This window comes from Notothenia coriiceps, unplaced genomic scaffold, assembly GCF_000735185.1.
Source record: "Notothenia coriiceps isolate Sejong01 unplaced genomic scaffold, NC01 NC01_scaffold00037246, whole genome shotgun sequence".
NCBI lineage: Eukaryota > Metazoa > Chordata > Actinopteri > Perciformes > Nototheniidae > Notothenia > Notothenia coriiceps.
Genome location: NW_011369947.1, coordinates 9,532,463 through 9,553,318, shown reverse-complemented (window position 1 = coordinate 9,553,318; position 20,856 = coordinate 9,532,463). Strand labels below are relative to the sequence as shown.

The window sequence follows — 20,856 nt, the reverse complement described above, 5'->3', positions numbered from 1 at the left end:
TAATAGTTGGTCTAACAGTATACGTCCAGACGGCTCCGTCGCGTGCTTCAACGGAGGCGATTCCCATTCACTTTGAATCGGGTGACGACAAGCTTTTCCGAACTGCATTTTGGTTCCGTCGAGTCGCTTTACCTCCGTTGCTCGCTTCGAAAGTTGAGAAAAGTTCAACTTTTCAAGCGTTGACGGAAGTGCTAGCCAATCAAATCATATGCCAGTACAAGCGCTAGCCAATCAAACCACGTGCTTGTGTCTCCGGGGCGAGAGATTAATGTGATTGGTTGATGGTCGCGCACCAGACACGCCTACCGGCAAGCTTCAACGCGGTAGAGCCGTGTGGACGTACCGTAATTGTTGTGACTCAATACGATTTTCTCAACCTGGCAAAATGATACTGAACACACAAATACAAGTATATCTTGCTCACACACACACACACACACACACACACACACACACACACACACACACACACACACACACACACACACACACACACACACACACACACACACACACACACAAATACAGAGTTATGACAGAACAGTTTTAAATAGTGTTTGACACCATCAGTAATTGTTTAGTTCTATTCTGTCCTTCAGCACTGAGCTACAATTGTTGTCAAGGAAGCAACCATTCGTACACGGGCAGTTTGCTTGCTGTTATTTTGCAGAGTTAAAGGTTTTTAACTATAATATACACACATCCACATGCACAATCACCCTCACACATATTTCTCTATCCCAAGTTGTTGTAAAATAGAGGCCAGCAGAGCAGGAGCCACTGATAGAGGCCTTGATAAGACTCATTTTAAACGGCCACAGCCGATGAACCTGTACACTCTGTGAGCCAAGGACACCATTAAACATACATAACAGCCATTCTGGGTCAATGACACTTCTAACTATGCAATTCTGTTTCCCCAAGAACTATGTGCACCTTGACCTTCCAATGTCCCATGCATTTTATATTTCTCTCACGCACCTGATCTTTCCTGTGAATATGTGTGTTTGAAGGGCATTGTCAGGGTTTATGCCCATGATGAGTACTCAGTCAGTGTTGCCTGTCCCATGACTGAGAAGAAGTGTTTGTGATGAATAGGCTACTCAGAAGAGTGTGTCACTGCAGCTGTCACACAAGAGGAGATTACTGTTAAAACTCAGAATAACTTACTCAATGCAACCCTCAGATATTTATAGTGTGAAGGTGTTGACTCTAGCTGTGTTAGTTAAATAAATTTAATAAACCACCTAAACAATAATAGCATGCTATGTTGGGTTTTAGTCAGAAGTAGCCCCCTTTATTATAGGCTGTTATAATAATTGATTCCTCATGATGTATATGGTTTTACATTTTTTTGGGCAACTGCAAAAACACTTTTACCTATCTTCACTTATAGGTCAGGAAGTGGAAGATGCTGGCTCGGCATCACAGTGAGGGCACAGGAAAACAGAAGGAAGCAGAGTGCGATGTCCACCATGGTGGTTGTCAGTCCTGGGGGATCCACGCATCGCCCCTCATGGCCAGCCCCATCATGCTGGAGTGCTCCGTCTGCAGCGGGCCCTACATCAGCTACACCCTGGAGGACACCTGGAAGCCACGGCAACGCACACAGGCAAGTTCATTCTGCCTATAGATAATTAAATTACAAGTAACAAACACTAATTTATTTCAGTAATCACTGCATCACAAAGAAGGGAACTTCCAGGTATCCATGACAGGATTTCTAGTAAATCCCCAATCTTTGTTAAGATAATACAAGAGGGTGACAATGTACAATGAGAGTCTTTACACTGTTTTTAAAGGTGGTTACGTCCAGGTAATATCTAATATGTCACTTACGTATAGGTCACTTCGTCTTGCCAAGTTACCCTGTACTTTTTCCTACTCTCCTGCAACACACGACTGCCACAAACCGGAAGATTATGTGATAACGTAAGAAATCATTGATAATCAGATTAGGTAACTATATAAAGCACGAGCACATGTTTGTTGTTATTATGGGAAACTATAAGTAAAGTATATATATAGTAAAGTTAAAATGTTAACATTGTAATGAATAAAAACGGGGGCCTACTTTCTATTTTAATTGAGATCTGTTTCCTTTTGATCTCTAGAAACTTTGAATTTAACATTGGATTTCTGATATTTGATAGGCAAATCAAAAAGAATTCCCAGCTATTCTGGTGTTAAAAGTGATTTATCTTATCACTCAAAGTAAAGCCGTGCAAACCTCTACCTCTCCTTGACTGTCAAGAACTATTCCTCCCTGTCTCTCTTTTTGCCTCTGCTTGAACAACCCACACTTTCTGTCTTCTTTTGGAAACATAGAACCGTTGAAATATTAATGAACTGAGAGCCTAGATTCACCATCTCTATGGATACCACTCAGTTAGATCTCTTCTGAATCCATACAGAGTGAAGGGCACAAGAGGTAAATTCAAGGAGAAGGGGGCACAAACCGCAAAGTGATTGTTGACTGCAGAGAGATGTTGACATTGTGAGGGGATAAAAGCAAGCAATATGGGTTTAAATATGAATGAGGAAGAGATGGATAGACAAGACCACTGTGAGGGTATATTAATACGTATATGGATATGAAATGACAGGCAGATTGTTGAGTAAACAAAGTGATGACATTGAAACAACTCTCTCACACGCAAACATGCCTTAGCTTGCCTCATCGGGAAACACCCATGGGAGTATACTAAGAGCTGCGATATGTTTTCAGAGCTGCAACGTCAAAGAGAAAACTAGGCTAAGACTGTTTTTAACAAAGACACTTTCAATAGCCCAATGGTTGACTGCAACATCATAAAAAAAAGGATATCTGACATGACAGTGCAGCTTCGTGAGCAAGTCCTGAGATGCAAACGCTGCAGGTCGCGTGACGGCTGGCAATAATACTGTTGTGTAATGTGTGTGAGAAGAGAAAAAGTGGGAAAGGCTTTAGGCGTTGTTGTTGAGACCTTTGTACATGTTCATAAGTGTTTACTTGCACATTTCTGATCCATTCAACCTGCCACGTATAAAGCAATATATTGACTTTTATAATCAAATGAACCAGGTCAGAGGTCAACATTCACCACTCAACGTGCAGTGGTTGAAAAAATACATCTTCTCAAGCTGCCTTAAGTAACATTTTGAGGCACTTGTACTTTACACGAGTGATTCCATTTTAGGGAATCTTATTATTCTGCCTCTCACATCTGAAAGAAATGTTGCACTAAACTCCTCAATATTTATTTGGTTTCTTGAGTTGGGAGTTATTTTTAATATTTTAAAAATGCATAACACAACTTATTAAAAGCTTTTTTAATGAAATACTTGGTTGAATAATAAACAGAAGGTTCCCACATTTATGGTTTGTGGCATCTTACAAAAATGCAATGGCCTGTTTGGGCACACAGAGAGCATTTCCCCAGTTCACCTCTCAGATGGTTCCCTTTTTATAATGGTTTGGGATCAAAATCCAATATTTACTAATAAAAGCAAATATAAGACAAACGTCCCATTCATTGAATTTATTGGGGTAAACCATAATAATGTATCAGTCAAATTTGTTTGCAGGATTAGCAATTAGGCTTAACTTTTTTTAGATTTGAACTTTTACTGATGTAATGGAGTGGGTTTTTTTTCTATGAATGTGTGGTTACTTAGACTTCTTTAAAGGATCATCATGTCAAAGATATGCTGCACAGGAAACCTATAGCTTAGCTATACAAGTTCTAAAAGCAATTCATCTTCTTTTCATGCTGGCATTCAGTCTTGCTAAAGCACAATAATACACTCATGTTGTTGTCATCATGTTGTTAGAGCGGATGTTTTTTCCTTCTTTCAACACAGGACTCAAGTGATTTAATGCAGTCTCACCCAGGAAACCTAACCTCATTAAAACATGTGGGAAACCAACCTAAGCTGGAGCACAAACAAGTCTGGCTCAGAACCAATGGTTTCAGTTTACTGATGTTCAAAAACCTCACATCTCTTATTGTTGATAAACTATCAGTGGTTTCCAAAATTCTTTGGCTAACCCTAACCCTAACCACTTGGGACCAGTTCAACAAAAAATGGATTCCCCATCCCTCCTTGTGTTACATAAAAACTCTCAGATTAATTTGTGTTCCTTATGAAAATGTTGATAAAGGTTTCTGCTCTCCTGTCCTGCTAATATCCACATTTGCATATCTCAGCTCCCATGTTGGAAGCTTCTGACCTAGATTGTACGTTGGGCAGCCTTTTAAAAAAAAATGTTATTATCAAATGGTGACTTGAAAGAACATTTGAGCCAAAGGGCTGTACTGTTTACACAACTTAACAAGTCATTATTGTTATTCAAGTGAATCAAACAAGAACATTTCCAAAACTGGATTTGCAGGGTTGTACAGAACACTAGCCGGTTGTTGCCTAATACGCCAGGTCAGTTATTAAGACATTAGTTAGACTTTTAGAGAATTATTTGATGCATGCAACTGAATCCAAAGTCTGACAATGTAGTGTGTGTTTATTCATGTGCTTTTATATGAATGTTTTTCACATAAAAGTATTCAATTATTTTTTACTAAGTCGTGCCATATTCCTCCCCCAGGCGATGGACCTGTACTACCACAATGAGTCAGACCCAGACAGTTACGGTTGCCCTGGCGACAACAGTAAGTCACTAAACCCGTTGTTTTGTATTCTTCCACTTCCTCTTGTCCCTCCTTTTTTCACGACTGTTTTTTTAATGGCTATTCTCATTCCTCTGCTGTTTCTCTCCTCGTCAGGCCCATCTCATTTCTTTTTATTATCTGCAGTTTTGTTTATTTTGACCATAAATCCAAAATAATGATCAACCAGTCATTCTCTGTCTTTTTTTCTCTTGCTGGCCCTTCATCCAAACACACACACACACACACACACACACACACACACACACACACACACACACACACACACACACACACACACACACACACACACACACACACACACACACACTGTGAAGCATCTTACCACTTGGCTCTCTAATCCAACCTCCCAACCTCTAAGTTTCCAGGATAATAACTGTTGTTCATAAACCAAGATTACTGTTTTTTTGTTTTGTGGAAACTGACTTGGCGAGCAAAACAGTATTTTAGAGAGACAATAGAGAGTGCTAATTATCATACACATGACACAGGGACCTTTCCTACATTTCTTAACAACTTGTGCTACCCTCTGCAGCAGAACTGTGTGAGTTTGTTCCTGTCACTGGTGAGAGTCACTGGTTTACATCCAACATGTAAATGTCAAGGGACAGTAATTAACTTTTCCATCATGCACCTTATTTGTGCCACAAATCATAGTCCAATCCAAAGTCCACAATATGTAGGAAATTAAAGGTGCTTTGGCTCAAAGGTCATCTATTTCTTTTTTATTGCTGCCTTTGCCTTTATCAATCACACTTCACGTGAGTGTGATTGAACTCAGAATGACATCATTTTTAGAAACAAGCTTTGAATTTATTTTCCAATTGACTGTGATACAAAACAATGTAATGCATTGCAATTTTTGTATTTTATACTTTTGAACAGTTTGCACACACACTTGTCATTGGTAGAGGAGGAACTATTGAAATTCTTTACCCGAGTAAAGTCATCACTACTGCAATATAAAATACCAATTTTTGACATCCTCCTCAACAGCTAAATGTGAGGAATTTGCTCTGTTTTTTGAGAACAAAATAACTTCAATCAGAGCTAGTATCAATACTAGTGGAGGTGGAGATGAAACCGATCTCAGTAGAGTATGTAATGTAACCATGAGTAACTTTACATGCATCACACTAAGCGAACTGTGTAAAACTGTCTCAGAAGCAAACTCCACAACCTCAGACATTGATCCTATCCCCACAAAATTCTTTAAGCGAGTGTTTGATAGCATCTCCAGTCCAGCCCTGGACATTATAAACACATCTCTTAAAACTGGCGTCTTCCCTGATGCCTTAAAACAGCTTTTGTAAAGCCTCTATTAAAGAACCCTAAATTGGATAACAACACAGTAGCAAACCACAGACCAATATCAAATCTACCATTTATCAGTAAAATATTGGAAAGAATTGTCTCAGTCCAAATAAATTCCTATTTTAAAGAAAACAACATCTTAGAAGTATTTCAGTCAGGTTTCAGAAGATACCACAGTACGGAAACTGCTCTCACAAAGGTAATTAGTGACCTCAGACTCAACTCTGATGCAAATAAAATCTCCATCATTATCCTATTAGATCTCAGTGCAGCTTTTGATACTATTGATCTCAACATCCTAATAAATCGACTTGAAAAGCTTATTGGTTTCTCTGGTTGCGTGTTGAACTGGATCAAAACATATATCAGAGGAAGGATGTTCTATATTAGTCTAGGAGGCCATACATCAGAGAAACATGAAAGCCACTACGGGGTTGCACAAGGGAGCTGTTTAGGTCCATTACTCTTTTCTCTCTATATGTTACCGCTCGGCGACATCATCAGAGTGTATGGTATAGATTTCCACAGCTATGCGGATGATACACAATTGTANTTCATGTGTTGATCATTTTCATTTTGCCGCTGGGAAAGATGGAGATAACTCAATGATGCATTCAAGTACATCCGGATTTATAAGTTATATTTGGCTTAGCAATATGATTTGATATGAAGTATTTAGAACTAAGGTTGTCAAGAGTACAATATATGATTCCAAATGATAAAAGAGTAGAAGTATGAGGTAGAGTAATAGTACCTCAAATATGTACTTATGGCGCATTGCAGCGGGTAGACCCGTTTAAGCGTCCTTAATCGTCCTCAAGCGGCCATGCCAGTTTTTGGTGGCCTTTCCATATAGCGCAGCACCGGCTAGCGGGTACTTTTTCCCTCTTTTTCCGGCCCCATAAAATCGTGGTTCTATCAGGCCAGGGCCAGCGCTGAACTAGTGACGTCAACACTCTCGACTGCTGATCGGTCAGAGAGAATCGTCACAAGATCGCGCGCGAGATCATACCTAGCGTCGCATATATATCTAGAAGCAAGCATGCAGCATTTTTATACACAGCATTTTTGTAAACGGAGGAGCTACAAAAATGGCAACGTCAAAGAAAAGCATACCGTGGTCGACCGGGGAGGTGACGACGTTCCTACATCTCATTGGCCAAAAAAAAGCCGATCGCCCCGCCTACACTGCGTTGCTACCCCAGGTCCTAAACTGTAATGGAAATGCGCCACGGCCTCGGACAGCCAGCGAGGCAGCCCGAGGCCTGAGCGAGGACGCTTAGGGACGCTTAAACGGGGCTACCCCGCTGCAGTGGAAATGTGCCATTAGTGTGTTAATGGGTGTGTTTCGGTGACACTTCATTTTGTACGTCCCAGAGTTTTGTAATAATTTCTTAAATGAACTGATTTTTTACGATCAGTTTTTTGGGAGGGTTGCATGTTGAGCAAATGACCAAATATTTTACTCAAATAGTTGTCATCTTTGACCCAACTCTTTGGACTCAATTGCTTTTTGATTTAAAATATTTTTTCTCAAGAAGCAAATATTGAAACTATAATTTTAAAGGACTGATCCATATAATATAACACAACTAAACATACCAATTATTGAGGAATTTTAAGCCTTTACTAGAAAGCAACAGTAGAGAGAGACAGGTATCTGACAGGTATCAGAGGGGAAAAGACCAAGAATGAAGTGCAACAAATGATCCCAGCAGGAAGCTAAGAGGGAACATTTCGTTCTTACTGTAACCCCTGGGCCATCAGTACGTGCCAAAAAGTAAGAACATTTGGCAAGAGAGGATCTTTTTTAGTGGGTTGTATGAGGGCGAGGATTTGCCTTTTGGATTAAGGCTCAAATTAGGTCAAGGTTGTGATAGTCAAAGGTAGATTTAGGGAACAGGGATTATGTCAGTGACGGCAGCAGTGGCTCTGTATATAGAACACACGACCAACATCTGTTTTTACTGCAAATCGTCATGGTATAAAGGCAACAAACATGTTCAGACAACCTCAAATCTGTCTCTTGTTTGAGACTGTTGGACATAAAGCACATGTTATGTGTTGTGTTTGTGAACACTTGCTTGTGGAGGTGTGGATGTCCCTCTGAAGCTGATAATTTCTACTTTCATTCTATCATTTATGACACATTGCTCACTTGTGTCAACCTGCCTTCCATAGAGAAAACTGTATGAATATAAGTTTGGCCTCACTCAGAACAATAGTTTGAGAACAAATACACACACAGAAAGCTTTATAATCACCCATAATATATTTTTTTTTTACCAGGGTGTTTCAAGCCACACAAGGGAAAGGCTCAAGTAAAGAGATATAGGAAACCTGTTCATTGTATTTTGTTATAGGAATAAAATGCACAACGGAGAATCTTGTCTGGACCTGGATCATTGCCCTGCGTAAGATCCTAGTGCCTCAGCGGCTGTATTATTTTAAGTTAATTATCTGCTTTAGTTCTATATGATTTTGGCCGCTACATATATATATATATATATGAACTGCTCTGTAGTAAGTAAGTTGGTCAACATACTTATATATTAAGTAAGAGTATCTACAGTATAGCAGCTGCTCTTTGACCAAACATGACTTTTGTTTCATTGGAAAGTTATAACTCCACTCCCTAAAAGTATTATTATTTGCATCTCTTCCTGGCTCTCCATCATTGCTCTGTTCTGCCAAACATTTTGCTGCATCACTAAATGATTCCTATGTGACAAACTCTAACTTTTAAGTGCTCCTAACGCCTCTAATTGCTTAGCTTGGAAGGACAGGGTGTAGCAGCATCACGGCCGAGGCCACAGGAACAGCTTGTCACCAGCTTGGCTAATTGCTTGCAAGTCTTTCCATGGGCCGAAAACTCCCATAATTAACAGGCAGACTACTCCCAGTGAAAAACACTTTCATCAGAATATGGTCCTTTTCACATTGCTTTCTTGGACACGGTCCAACAGATACCTGCAGATCTGCCTCAACGTTTTGTTATTACAGTAACATAGAATGACAAGCTGTGGTGAAAAGTAACTAAGTACTGTCTAAGGAAGTACTTCACTTCTGTACTTCATTAGACATCCTTTATCCTGTATGCATCTTTACGTATGCAAAACATAGATGAGATTGAAAAATAAAATGTGATATTATGGATGACACTACCCAACAATAGTATAGAATAGTTCATATAAGCTATACCCATGAACAACAACAACAACAACAACAACAACTACAACAACAACAACAACAACAACAACAACAACTGTAAAAAGGCCGTTTCACATTAATGCATCATCAATATTAATCTGTTTTTAAGAATTCTGACTATTTGAACATTTAGCAAATAATGTTTCACTCAAGAGACATTTTCAATGGATAATAATAACAATAATAATAATAACTTTATTGTATAGCACCTTTCATACAGTGGATTGCAGTTCAAAGTGCTTTACATCAGTAAGGAATAAGACATAAAATCAGTGTAAAACAAGCAGCAAGAGCAAAGCATAAAGTGGGATAAAATAATTAAAAATAAAAACATGGGGAATAAAACATAGAGAAATAGTGCAATGTCAATCACAGAGAATAGTGCAGTATAATAGTGTAAAATCAGTAAAATGCTTTGGTAAAGAGAGGTTTTAAGCTGCCTTTTAAAANGTTGCATGTTGAGCAAATGACCAAATATTTTACTCAAATAGTTGTCATCTTTGACCCAACTCTTTGGACTCAATTGCTTTTTGATTTAAAATATTTTTTCTCAAGAAAAAATATTTTAAATCAAAAAGCAATTGAGTCCAAAGAGTTGGGTCAAAGATGACAACTATTTGAGTAAAATATTTGGTCATTTGCTCAACATGCAACCCTCCCAAAAAACTGATCGTAAAAAATCAGTTCATTTAAGAAATTATTACAAAACTCTGGGACGTACAAAATGAAGTGTCACCGAAACACACCCATTAACACACTAATGGCACATTTCCACTGCAGCGGGGTAGCCCCGTTTAAGCGTCCGCTAAGCGTCCTCGCTCAGGCCTTGGGCTGCCTCGCTGGCCGTCCGAGGCCGTGGCGCATTTCCATTACAGTTTAGGACCTGGGGTAGCAACGCAGTGTAGGCGGGGCGATCGGCTTTTTTTTGGCCAATGAGATGTAGGAACGTCGTCACCTCCTCGGTCGACCACGGTATGCTTTTCTTTGACGTTGCCATTTTTGTAGCTCCTCCGTTTACAAAAATGCTGTGTATAAAAATGCTGCAAGCTTGCTTCTAGATATAGTGTATATGCGACGCTAGGGATGATCTCGCAAGCGATCTTGTCACGATTCTCTCTGACCAATCAGCAGTCGAGAGTGTTGACGTCACTAGTTCAGCCCTGGCCCTGGCCTGATAGAACCACGATTTTATGGGGCCGGAAAAAGAGGGAAAAAGTACCCGCTAGCCGGTGCTACGCTATGGAAAGTCCACCAAAAACTGGCCTCGCCACTTGAGGACGATTAAGGACGCTTAAACGGGGCTACCCGCTGCAGTGGAAATGTGCCATAACAGTCCACCAGTCATCCCTAACAGACAGTATCACAGAAGCCCAAGGATAAACACAGGAGAGTTTTTATAGTAGCCAGCCCAACACTCCACAGTCACCAATAGCAAAATAAAAGCCTATAGCTGTCCTCTCTGAATAGCCGCGGCCTTTACATAATGGTGTCATTTGGTTCCTCACCACCAAGGCTCATTCTCATTCAACGCCAGATCAACTGTAGCCACCAGCAGCCTCATCCTCCCCCCAATGGCCGCACAGAGATTGGACATGGGATGGGAATATGGAAGAGATGGAAGGATGTAATGTATGGATCTCTCCGGAGAAAGCATGAATCTGGGCATACGCTGCTCATTGTTTATATGTTGGGAATTCTGTATGGGTGGGCCGATGGAGCGTGTGTGTGTATTTATTCTAGGACTTTAATTTCCTTCACCTCTAGCCCTCTGGCACTGAAGCAAACTTCTTCCTGTCCTTTCATGGAATGGCTCCCTACGTGTGTGTGAATCAATGCTGGTTTTGGCACCAATTATAGTGCCACTACTAAGTTATATAATGCACTAGAATCTCTCTCTCTCACACAAACACACACACATAGAAAGTGGGCAATGAACAAATACTTGAGTATTTTGGAGCCTCCTCTTGTTTGGGTCAAAGCAGCCTGACAGTCGAGAAAGGTCAGGATAGGAAAACACTGAGTGGACCTTTTTTTTGGTATTGGACTCGCTCCCTCTCTCCTGATCCTCTCTCAACACCTCTCTTTCATTTCATTAAACTTGGCGATTTAAATTAGCAGAGATGCAGACATCAGAGCAGTGCGGAGGTAAAATCTTCTTCATAGTAACTTTTATTCCTCTCTTGCTACATGGTTTGGTTGTTAGTTAGACCCTCCAGAAAAACGCGATCCTGCGATCGCAGAATTTACCGCATAATCAGCAAAATGGCGCAGATTTTTAAAAGGCCGCATATTTATCAATTTAATCCCCACATTTTTCCACACAAAGTTGAGAAAAAAAAAAGTTAACTCGTCTTGACGTGAAGTAGTGATGATGATGACGTGACGTCATCAGCTCGCGCATCACAGAAGGTAAACAACACCGTAGAGTGAACGTGTGGAACTCACACGACGAACATTTCTGCTAAAGACCGGGCAAAGCAGTACCCCGATGTCTTTCACGAAAGAATTATTCTGCACCTCGTGCAACTGTGTGTTGGAGCATACGTCTTAGAGAAAATCGACGGTGACGACCCACTTTGATTCATTCAAACATTCGAAAATGCTTTCTGCTTCACCGCATAAAATCACATAAAAACCCTGCATGTTTAATCGCATAATCAAGGATTTTAGCCCGCGTTTTTCTGGAGGGTCTAGTTAGTCCTTGGATAAAAAAAGCTAAGTAGCTGCTCGTTATTCGACATTTCAAACCGGTGTTCTTGTATTCATCTGTGTGGAGGTTTTCAAGGTCAACAACGCTTTTTCTTATTATTTGAGGAGGCAAAATTTGATGTATAAAAATGTGTATATCTTGTTTAGCACATGATGCTTTCAAGTGCTTGTGAAAGATGTTGAAAGAAGCTTATAGCAACCTGTGCTGTCTTAATGAGAAATATATTTTTTCTGACAAACACTGCTACGTTCTTGTTGGTGCAGTGAGGCGAGGCGTGTTGGACACCTTGAGAAAGTTTAGGAAGTACCTGATGTGCCCTTGTGTGTGTGTGTAATCGCATGAGTAAGTGTGTGTGTTCGTGTTCTGTCAGGCTCTTCACTGGTTTGTCTTGCCCTCCAGCTGTAAGTGAATGTGTGTGTGTAAGTGTCTTTGTGTGTGTGCTCCAGGTGGCTATGAGCGACATTAATAATAGATTTGACCTGAGGAAAGGGAAATACAGAGACAAGCACAGAAAAGTTGAGGTTATATTTAAAATCTGCAGAGTCGCATACTGTACATGTACAAAGATTAAAAAAAAATGTTGGGAGAGGCCAGGGGTCTTTGTATGCATAACATATACCAAAGCAAATTCCTCTTATGTTTAAACCTACTTGGTAATAAAACAGATCCTGATTCTGATTTGGAGCCATCTTCTACTCTTAGTCTTTTTTGGACAAGCTTTAATTGCACCATGTCTTTGGCTCTGCATTTTGACTATCTAACAACAATGTTTCTGTAGCATAGCATTTTCACTTCATAAGATTTGTGATTGGAATGTCATTGGTTTAGTTAAAATACGTTATACCATCACTGTTTATTCCATGGTGTTTTCATTAGTGCATCACCTGTCCACATGTTTAGTATTTTACCACTGGTGTCCTCATTTTTATGTTTCCTTTCATTCATCTATCAGTTCTCTACTCACGCACATAAACACTAATCTGCAAAGCATTGTCCTGAAATACCCCAAGCGTCTATAGACATGCACAACATTTGCATGTTTATTAATACTGCCTCAACTTGTTGTGGGCTCTCAAAGGTTAAGTTAATGAGAACTCTGTACATTTCCAAATCCGGTTTACTTTTTAATTCCGAGTTCAGCGGGTTAACGACCTCAGCAAGCAGGCTGAAAGGGAAAAAACTGTCTACAAGGGGAAATTAAATAAACCCAATGTTTGCGTAGGCTACATCCTCTAACTATTAACCAGTTCTTGAGTTTTTTTTCAAGAGGTTGTTTCAAGAAGTTAGAAGGTGCTAGAAAAATGTGTCACCAACTCAGTGATATGGTTTGATGCTATTATGTGTGTGTTGGAGTATACTTTGCAGATTGATACTGTGGACATCCATTGCCGCCAGAAGAAAAAATTCAATCAAAAAAACATCTCTTGTGAGTTATTATAATGATACATTTTCTTGAAATAATGGTTTTGTATCTCAGAACATTTAGTTATTTTCATCCTTTTTGGAAGGTTGCTCAGTAAAATTAATAAAAGCATATTTTTTGTCACTTTGGCACAAATAGGCTTCCATACTTTGAAGTCATTTTTCTTTTATTTGACTCCTAAATCAAGCAATTTCGTTGCTGGGAAAAGCCACGTGATATTTTTTACCTTTGTTAATTTCTTAATTAAATACAAAGTCAGGTCTATATTCTAGATGTCTGGCTGAACTGTAAAGTAGGAGTTTATAGGGAGACTTTGAAGGCAGCACTTCCCCCGCCCTGAGGAAAACTCATTGAGCCGTGCACGAAACTGGAGAGTGGAAGGAAATAGAGGCGGAACGTCTCCGCCCTGAAAAAAAAGAAGAAATAATCTTCTGGAGGAAAGTCTTCAAGATCAGGAATGCGGGGAAGTTTGATTACCTGCCTGCCGAGGAACCTAAAGCCTCACTCCTTGTTGTGATTCAGAAAATAAAGAAACCCTATGAAAGACAAAACAACCGCGTTGACGTGTAAGTAGGCTGCATATTCATTTCGAACCAACAGCGATGGTTTCTCCATTCGAAAAAGTCTCTATGATATTTGTATAATGCCCGTATAATTAACTGTATGTCTATGCAATATGGTTTAATGGTTGTCAGCCTATTGTGATATCGTTTCTTTGTAAGAGGCTTAAGCTCAGTAATTTAACTTACTGTGTGTTGAGTGTTTGCAATAAAGCTGGTAGACATTCTCGGGGGGCGCTCCATTCACCCAGTAATCGCGTGACCTGGATTTATGATGCTGTTATCTATGGAAAAAAAGCCTGCTGATAGGGGGTCTTTTAAAAGTGCCAGAGAAAACTGGGCAACTCTATTTTGCGACTTGTTGATCCTTGACGCTGCAGGCAGTGAAATGAGAAGTCCATCAGAACTGAAAGGTTTGTTTTGTGATGAACTGTTGTGTGTAATTTAAGCAATTAATAAACCGAATTCCTGGGACATTATACGTTTTTACGCAAGACTTGGACAATTGTTGTGCATTTGCAGAAAAGTTACAGTTCATTAACCTGCATTGTTTCCACTCCGCTTTTCTCTTTAAACTCTTCAACTCAGTTTATTTTAATATGGATGTTTTGCCTATGTCTCCTTCCTTTTAACGCACGGTTATCAATATATTTGTATAATGTGTTATAAATTGCTTCTATGGATTATCGTCTTACATACTACATTCCTCTTGGGTGTGTTGATCAAAATTGAACCAGGTGCCTTACATAACCAAATTCGCTGTGTGGTCTTCTATGTGCCAACAGGCAAATCGAGTAGTAATTTTCCACATTATACATGTTCATCATCACATTGAACTGTTTTGGCTTCTTCTGAGAGGTTTGCCGGTTTGTTGAAAACAGATCCTGGGTCTGATATGCCGGTTTTATTCGCTTGAGTTGGATGTATTCAGAAGTGTCTCAGTCTGTACTTTTCCACTACCAGCGGCTTTTTTTCTTGGCACCGGGCCGCCCTCTGCTCTCCCTCTAGTTATTTGTATACCCAGGGAACCTGCGTCACTCCCGGCCGTTTTAATTGAGAAGCAGCCAAACGGTGAAGCTGATAGGCCTAGTTAAGAGGCCATCAGATTATTTGTTCAGGACCAAGTTGCAATCTCATAGGGGGAGGTCAGGTGGTGGAGTGTTACAAAAATAATCAGGAGGTTGGGGAAATATCCCGAATCTCATGAACCCTCTCTGGCAGTTTTACTTAATTTTCACTTGTTTGCATAATTTGGAGTTTTTTTCTGTACTGCAGGAACATTAAATACCACCATATGTTACTTGCTGCACACATCTGGATCTCATTAGCCTATATATAGGATTAGTGTTTGCAGCTTAAATGCAGACTGAAATGTGGTTGTTTTGATGAGAATTAACCCATGGCATGTTAGGAAAATGATGGTGTTGCACAAACATATGTGCAAGATAGTACACACCTTTGAGTGAGTAGTGGTAAATATTTTTTTCCCAATTATTCGTGTTATTTGACGCAAGCACATCTTGAGGTGCGGTTGTGACGCGTTAGAAGCGCAACGGCCTCTGATTGGTCGACAACGTGATCGATCATGTTCTCACGGGCCACATAGCTGAAAGAAATGTTTGCAGAGCATCACGCCCACCAGGGGGTGTGGGTGTGTTGGGCGGCTCCTCCCTCCTCCGGCCTCTTATAAAACTAAAGGCAAAGGCATGGGAGTTATATTTTAGTTTGAAGGCAGAGAGCTGTCTTTACCACATCACATCATGACGGTCAAAACAGAAACAGAGATGCCTGTCCTGACTTACTCCAAATCTAGAGGGATAGTTGCCTTAATCACTGGTAACTGGATATTTGATTCTTCATGGAATGGATGGACCTCTTTTTGCTTTATTTTATTTAAAATCTAAACTGTATTTTCTCTCTTTTTTGTGTTGCAGCTTTTATGAAACAGAGAAAGATGGGTCTGAACGACTTCATTCAGAGGCTGGCCACCAACTCCTACGCCTGCAAGCAGTGAGTACCATCTGACTCATGTTATTGTTCTGTGTCACTGGAGGACAAAGCGTTTGGAAACACAGGCAGTAAATGCCAGTCAGTCTCTGTCCTCTGGAGGAACTTTGTGACTCCCTAATCAGCTGATTAACATATTTAAAATAATTGAATAATCTCTTGATGCTTTGTTGAATGAACTCAATTGGAACTCTTTGTTTATTTTTCAGTCCTGAAGTTCAGTCTATTCTGAACCTGAGTCCTCCTCAGGATCCTGAGCTTATGAATGCAAACCCCTCTCCTCCTGTAAGTATTTCAATAAACAGACTATTGTGCGTTGCTTCCTCTGCTTACATTTCACCATATGCAGAACTATAAACACACTGTTTACCATAGATTTGTGGGGTCATTATAAGGTTCTAACTTTGTCATCTTCTCCACCTTTTGCAGCCAAGTCCTTCCCAACAGATCAACCTCGGTCCATCCTTAAACCCCTCCGCCAAACCCAGCGACTTCCACTTCCTCAAGGTGATCGGCAAGGGCAGCTTCGGCAAGGTCCTGCTGGCACGCCATCGCGCTGATGACCAGTTTTACGCAGTCAAAGTCTTACAGAAAAAGGCCATCCTCAAGAAAAAGGAGGTAAGTGTGGCTCCAGACATGCCAAAAGTGCACATGCCTACTCTTTGTCAACCTCTCTAACCTTATACCCCCTGCTCTTTTATTCCCCAGGAGAAACACATCATGTCAGAGAGGAATGTGCTGCTAAAGAATGTCAAGCACCCTTTCTTGGTGGGTCTGCATTACTCTTTCCAAACAACGGACAAACTCTACTTCATCTTGGACTACATCAATGGAGGAGAGGTGAGTTACAGGCTGAACTGTGCTAGAAAGAAAGATACAAAGCAGAGATGATAAAGGGAGAAGCTCAGCTATTTAAAGTAGGTGCTTTTAGAAGGGGCAGTTTTTGGAGAGGAATAATATTCTGAGTACCAGGATCGAAGATGAGGCAGAAACACAGACAGACAGAGGGGATATCCTGCCATGAGATGCAGATTAGAAGCTCTCTGCCTTTCTAAAGGAAACACCTCTCAGGAAATCATGGGGTTGGTCGGGACAGCGGGAGAGACTTTTGGGCCAAATTTAGCAGCACCATTCAGACTCAGTGTGTGCCCAATCCAGCTAATTTCCTGTGATTGTTGGACGAGTAAAGACAGTGCTGATTAAATATGGGCTTCATCAGGAAACAGGATGTAGTTACTCTCCTTTTCTCTTCTTTCTCTTTTCTTCCCCTCTTTCTCCCTCTACCCTGCAGCTCTCTCCCTCCACCTTTGCCTCCCTTTAATCTGTCTTCCCCTGTCAAACTTGTAAAGCCTTTCCTGCCTCTTTATTTCTTCCTATCCTGTTTCCTCTTGGCTGTCTTTATTGTTGAACTTTTAATTTACTATCCGAGCTCATGCCATTTTTAGATTATTTCAAACATAATCAAGGTATTTGAGGGTTTAACTAACTTTGTGTTTCCTTATCTTCCAGCTGTTCTACCACCTACAGCGAGAGCGCTGCTTCCTCGAACCTAGAGCCAGGTTCTACGCCGCAGAAATCGCCAGCGCACTGGGATACCTTCACTCCCTCAACATCGTGTACAGAGACCTGAAGCCAGAGAACATCTTGCTGGACTCACAGGGACACATCATTCTCACCGATTTCGGCCTGTGCAAGGAGAATATCGAACCCAACGGGACCACGTCGACCTTCTGCGGTACACCGGAGGTAAGGAAAAGCTTTCCGGTGACCCAGAACTTGACAGCTCTCTGTAATATCCTGTAATAAAACTTACCCCATCTTTTTTTTCTCTGCAGTATTTAGCTCCTGAGGTCCTACACAAGCAGCCCTATGACAGGACGGTAGACTGGTGGTGTTTAGGTGCGGTGCTCTATGAGATGCTCTATGGCCTGGTGAGTAACATTCACATTGCTTTTTAAAATCTGCACTTTAATGATGAGTTGTACTGTACACAATGAAGCAATTCTTATCTCAGTTTTGTTCCGCGTGTCTCTACATGCATGATTTGAAAAGATGCAATCAGTGTGTTCGTCATGTGGATTATTCGCTTGTTGCCAAGATGCTTATCAGTTATTTTTGTCCCTCACCAGCCGCCGTTCTACAGCCGCAACACAGCAGAGATGTATGACAACATACTGAACAAGCCTCTGCAGCTGAAACCTAACATTTCCAACGCAGCCCGACACCTGCTGGAGGGCCTGCTGCAGAAAGACAGAACAAAGAGGCTGGGCTGCACAGAGGACTTTGTAAGTGTTTAGTTATTGTGGCTGCATGTTGATATGTATGCATTTTATTGACTAAATATGTACATTAAGGGCATCATTTGATTATTGGTCATTTGTGTCTCTTCACAGGTTGAAATTAAGATCCACGTTTTCTTCTCCCCCATCAACTGGGATGACCTCAATGCCAAGAAGATCACCCCTCCCTTCAACCCCAACGTGGTACGTTCCTTTTAATACCACAATAACTGCTGATTAAAGCAGATTTAGGATTTTATACAGCCAAAGCACAGACTTAGTCCTCAGTATTCACATTTACATAACTAGATTGAGAGTGTGGAACATCCTTGCTGTGATTGAACACATTTACAAGGTATTTTACCGCCTGACTAATCCCCCTTCTTGTCTTCCTCCCTCTCAGACGGGACCCAACGACCTGCGGCACTTTGATCCAGAGTTCACAGACGAGCCGGTGCCCAGCTCCATTGGCTGTTCCCCAGACAGCGCGCTCGCCACAGCCAGCATCAAAGATGGTTCAGAGGCCTTTGTGGGCTTCTCGTACGCCCCATCCATGGACTCCTACCTATAGGATTAAAACACAGGCACTCAAAGGACGCCAATTCAGACTTACAGGACATGAACTGTGGCATGTCCATGGATTGCATCTTGATCCCACTTTACATTTCCTGTTTGGTTGATGGATATTTCCGAAACCAACCCCCTGCAACAACTCTGCATCTGCAAAGAATTAAACATGTGTACTTGCCATAATCCCCTTGAACTCTTGAAAGAAGACTTGCTATAAGAGGAAGCCTGCCATGATTTGATGACGCATTGGGGTTGTAATCCTCCATCCGATTTACTATCGCACAACTTCTTCAACCTTCCGCAACAGACACACTCTGCAGGGCTTCACTCAGCCATCTCTTACCCGTTAGTGGAGGTCTTTTGCACACAGCTCAGGCAGCTTAGAAGCCCATTTTGACCCTGCAGCCACAACTGACAAGCACACAAACCAATTTCAACCATATCTAGAAGAGGAAGGCTGGACCACGCTGTAACAGATCTGACCAGGATTTCTATCTTCATCACAAAAAGATCTTCCCTCTTTGAAGATTTTTTCACACCACCCATGGGGGACCAACAGTAACTGAGTTGGACTGAATAGCTTGAATATGACATTTGTGTTGGTGCTTTAGTTTCTTCTTATTTACATTCTGTTTGGTTGGAAAAGGGAGTCATTTGAAGCTGAATGTTACAGAGGGGGAAGTTTATTTTCTCTCTCAAAGGTGCCTTTTGTTTTTTTCTCTCCATCTTTTGGGTTCGTCTGGGTCGACCTTAGAGTCAACACGTTTAATATGTTTTTTGTTGGTTTAGCACCAACCTAACACACCAGTTCTGGCATTTACATGCGAAACGTGAACAACTCAAATTATGTTTTATATCTACATTTGCACATAAAATAATAATGGTGATAGAGAGAGAAAGAGAGAGCACAGCTGCTAGGGGAGAAAGAGTTATGTGTTTGTGTAGCTCTGCTTGCCAACTGTGTCCCCCTCATATAGTCTTCCATTGCATTGAAACTGAACATTCCATTTTAATATTGCTGTTATGCAGTTTGACGGTATTTAAGTTTGTTTGTATATTTTGAGTTATGTGTACACGTTTTAATGTATATTGAACAAAACATGACTAAAGGTATGCTTAAATATGTATATGTAACAATTCATGTTAAATGTACTGTAAATTGTCAAATTGTTTAAGATTTATGTGACCATGTTTGGTTTGCAATAAAAGTTTAACTTTATTACACCTATTCATTTTGTTTTGTATTATTGATAAATCAATTTGATTGATTTCCCTTTAGTCTGAACTGAAGTATGTCAATATTTGTAACATAAACTTGTCTTGACACTGGCAATACATAGAAAATAATGAAATAAAAAGCATTTGAGTCATAGAGTAAATAAAATAAATGTAAAGAATGAATATCTGGTAAACATATACTAGCCCTGGTTATGAAGAGGGTTGAGCTACTGATCCCTGCCAAATGTCCCACATTGGTGTAATATGGACTTTACCCCCCTCCATGCGTCAGAAGCCTTACACAACAATTCCTGTGACGTGTGTGTGTGTGTGTGTGTGTGTGTGTGTGTGTGTGTGTGTGTGTGTGTGTGTGTGTGTGTGTGTGTGTGTGTGTGTGTGTGTGTGGGATGTGTGTGTGTGTGTGGATGTGTGTGTGTGTGTGGATGTGTGTGGATGGATTTGTTTGCAGGCTAATTATTGGATGGCCTCAGATAGGCTGGTAAGGCCACTACAGGTCATTAGAAGAGCATTGATTTCATGCAAAAGCTATAACTGCATTAATGATGACTCAGTTATGGATAATAGGATACTGTATCTTAAATAAGATTACAGCAGGGTGGTGGGTTGATAAGTGAGAGTGTCCTTCTGCTGGAGTTCAAGATTGTGTTCTTGGTAAATGGAGTCTTTTAAGACGACACTGAATCAGATCTAGGGGGTTATTGTGCCGGTGACCTCTAACTTCCTGGGATGGAGGGAAAGTGGAAAAGGAATTTCACTTTACAGATTAACATTGGAAGAGGACTGTTGGGAAGGTTTCAGTTGGAACTAATACAAGTGTCCCTTTAACATTGTCTGTCTATGAACGTGCTTTAAAGGTTAAAGCTAAGGTCGATTCTAG

General features: G+C 40.7%; 2 protein-coding genes across 4 annotated transcripts in view; one reads left to right on the top strand and one right to left on the bottom strand.

The window, feature by feature from the left end:
- The window catches only part of fstl5 (follistatin-like 5), a 273,902-nt gene that overhangs the window by 235,581 nt on the left and 17,465 nt on the right, over nt 1-20,856 (bottom strand). The window lies entirely within an intron of this gene.
- On the top strand, nt 1,397-19,968 carry sgk1 (serum/glucocorticoid regulated kinase 1). 3 transcript variants are annotated; one of them, XM_010794749.1, is made up of 11 exons: nt 1,397-1,612; nt 4,586-4,649; nt 15,819-15,894; nt 16,101-16,176; nt 16,321-16,509; nt 16,600-16,731; nt 17,401-17,637; nt 17,727-17,822; nt 18,021-18,176; nt 18,285-18,374; nt 18,574-19,968. In XM_010794749.1, the coding sequence occupies exons 1-11, from the start codon at nt 1,412-1,414 to the stop codon at nt 18,739-18,741; spliced, it is 1,485 nt and encodes a 494-aa protein (XP_010793051.1). In that variant the 5' UTR covers nt 1,397-1,411; the 3' UTR covers nt 18,742-19,968. The 3 variants fall into 3 exon arrangements, with proteins under 3 accessions (XP_010793051.1, XP_010793053.1, XP_010793052.1); XM_010794751.1 differs by lacking the exons at nt 1,397-1,612; nt 4,586-4,649 and adding an exon at nt 13,772-13,890; XM_010794750.1 differs by lacking the exons at nt 1,397-1,612; nt 4,586-4,649 and adding an exon at nt 15,598-15,720.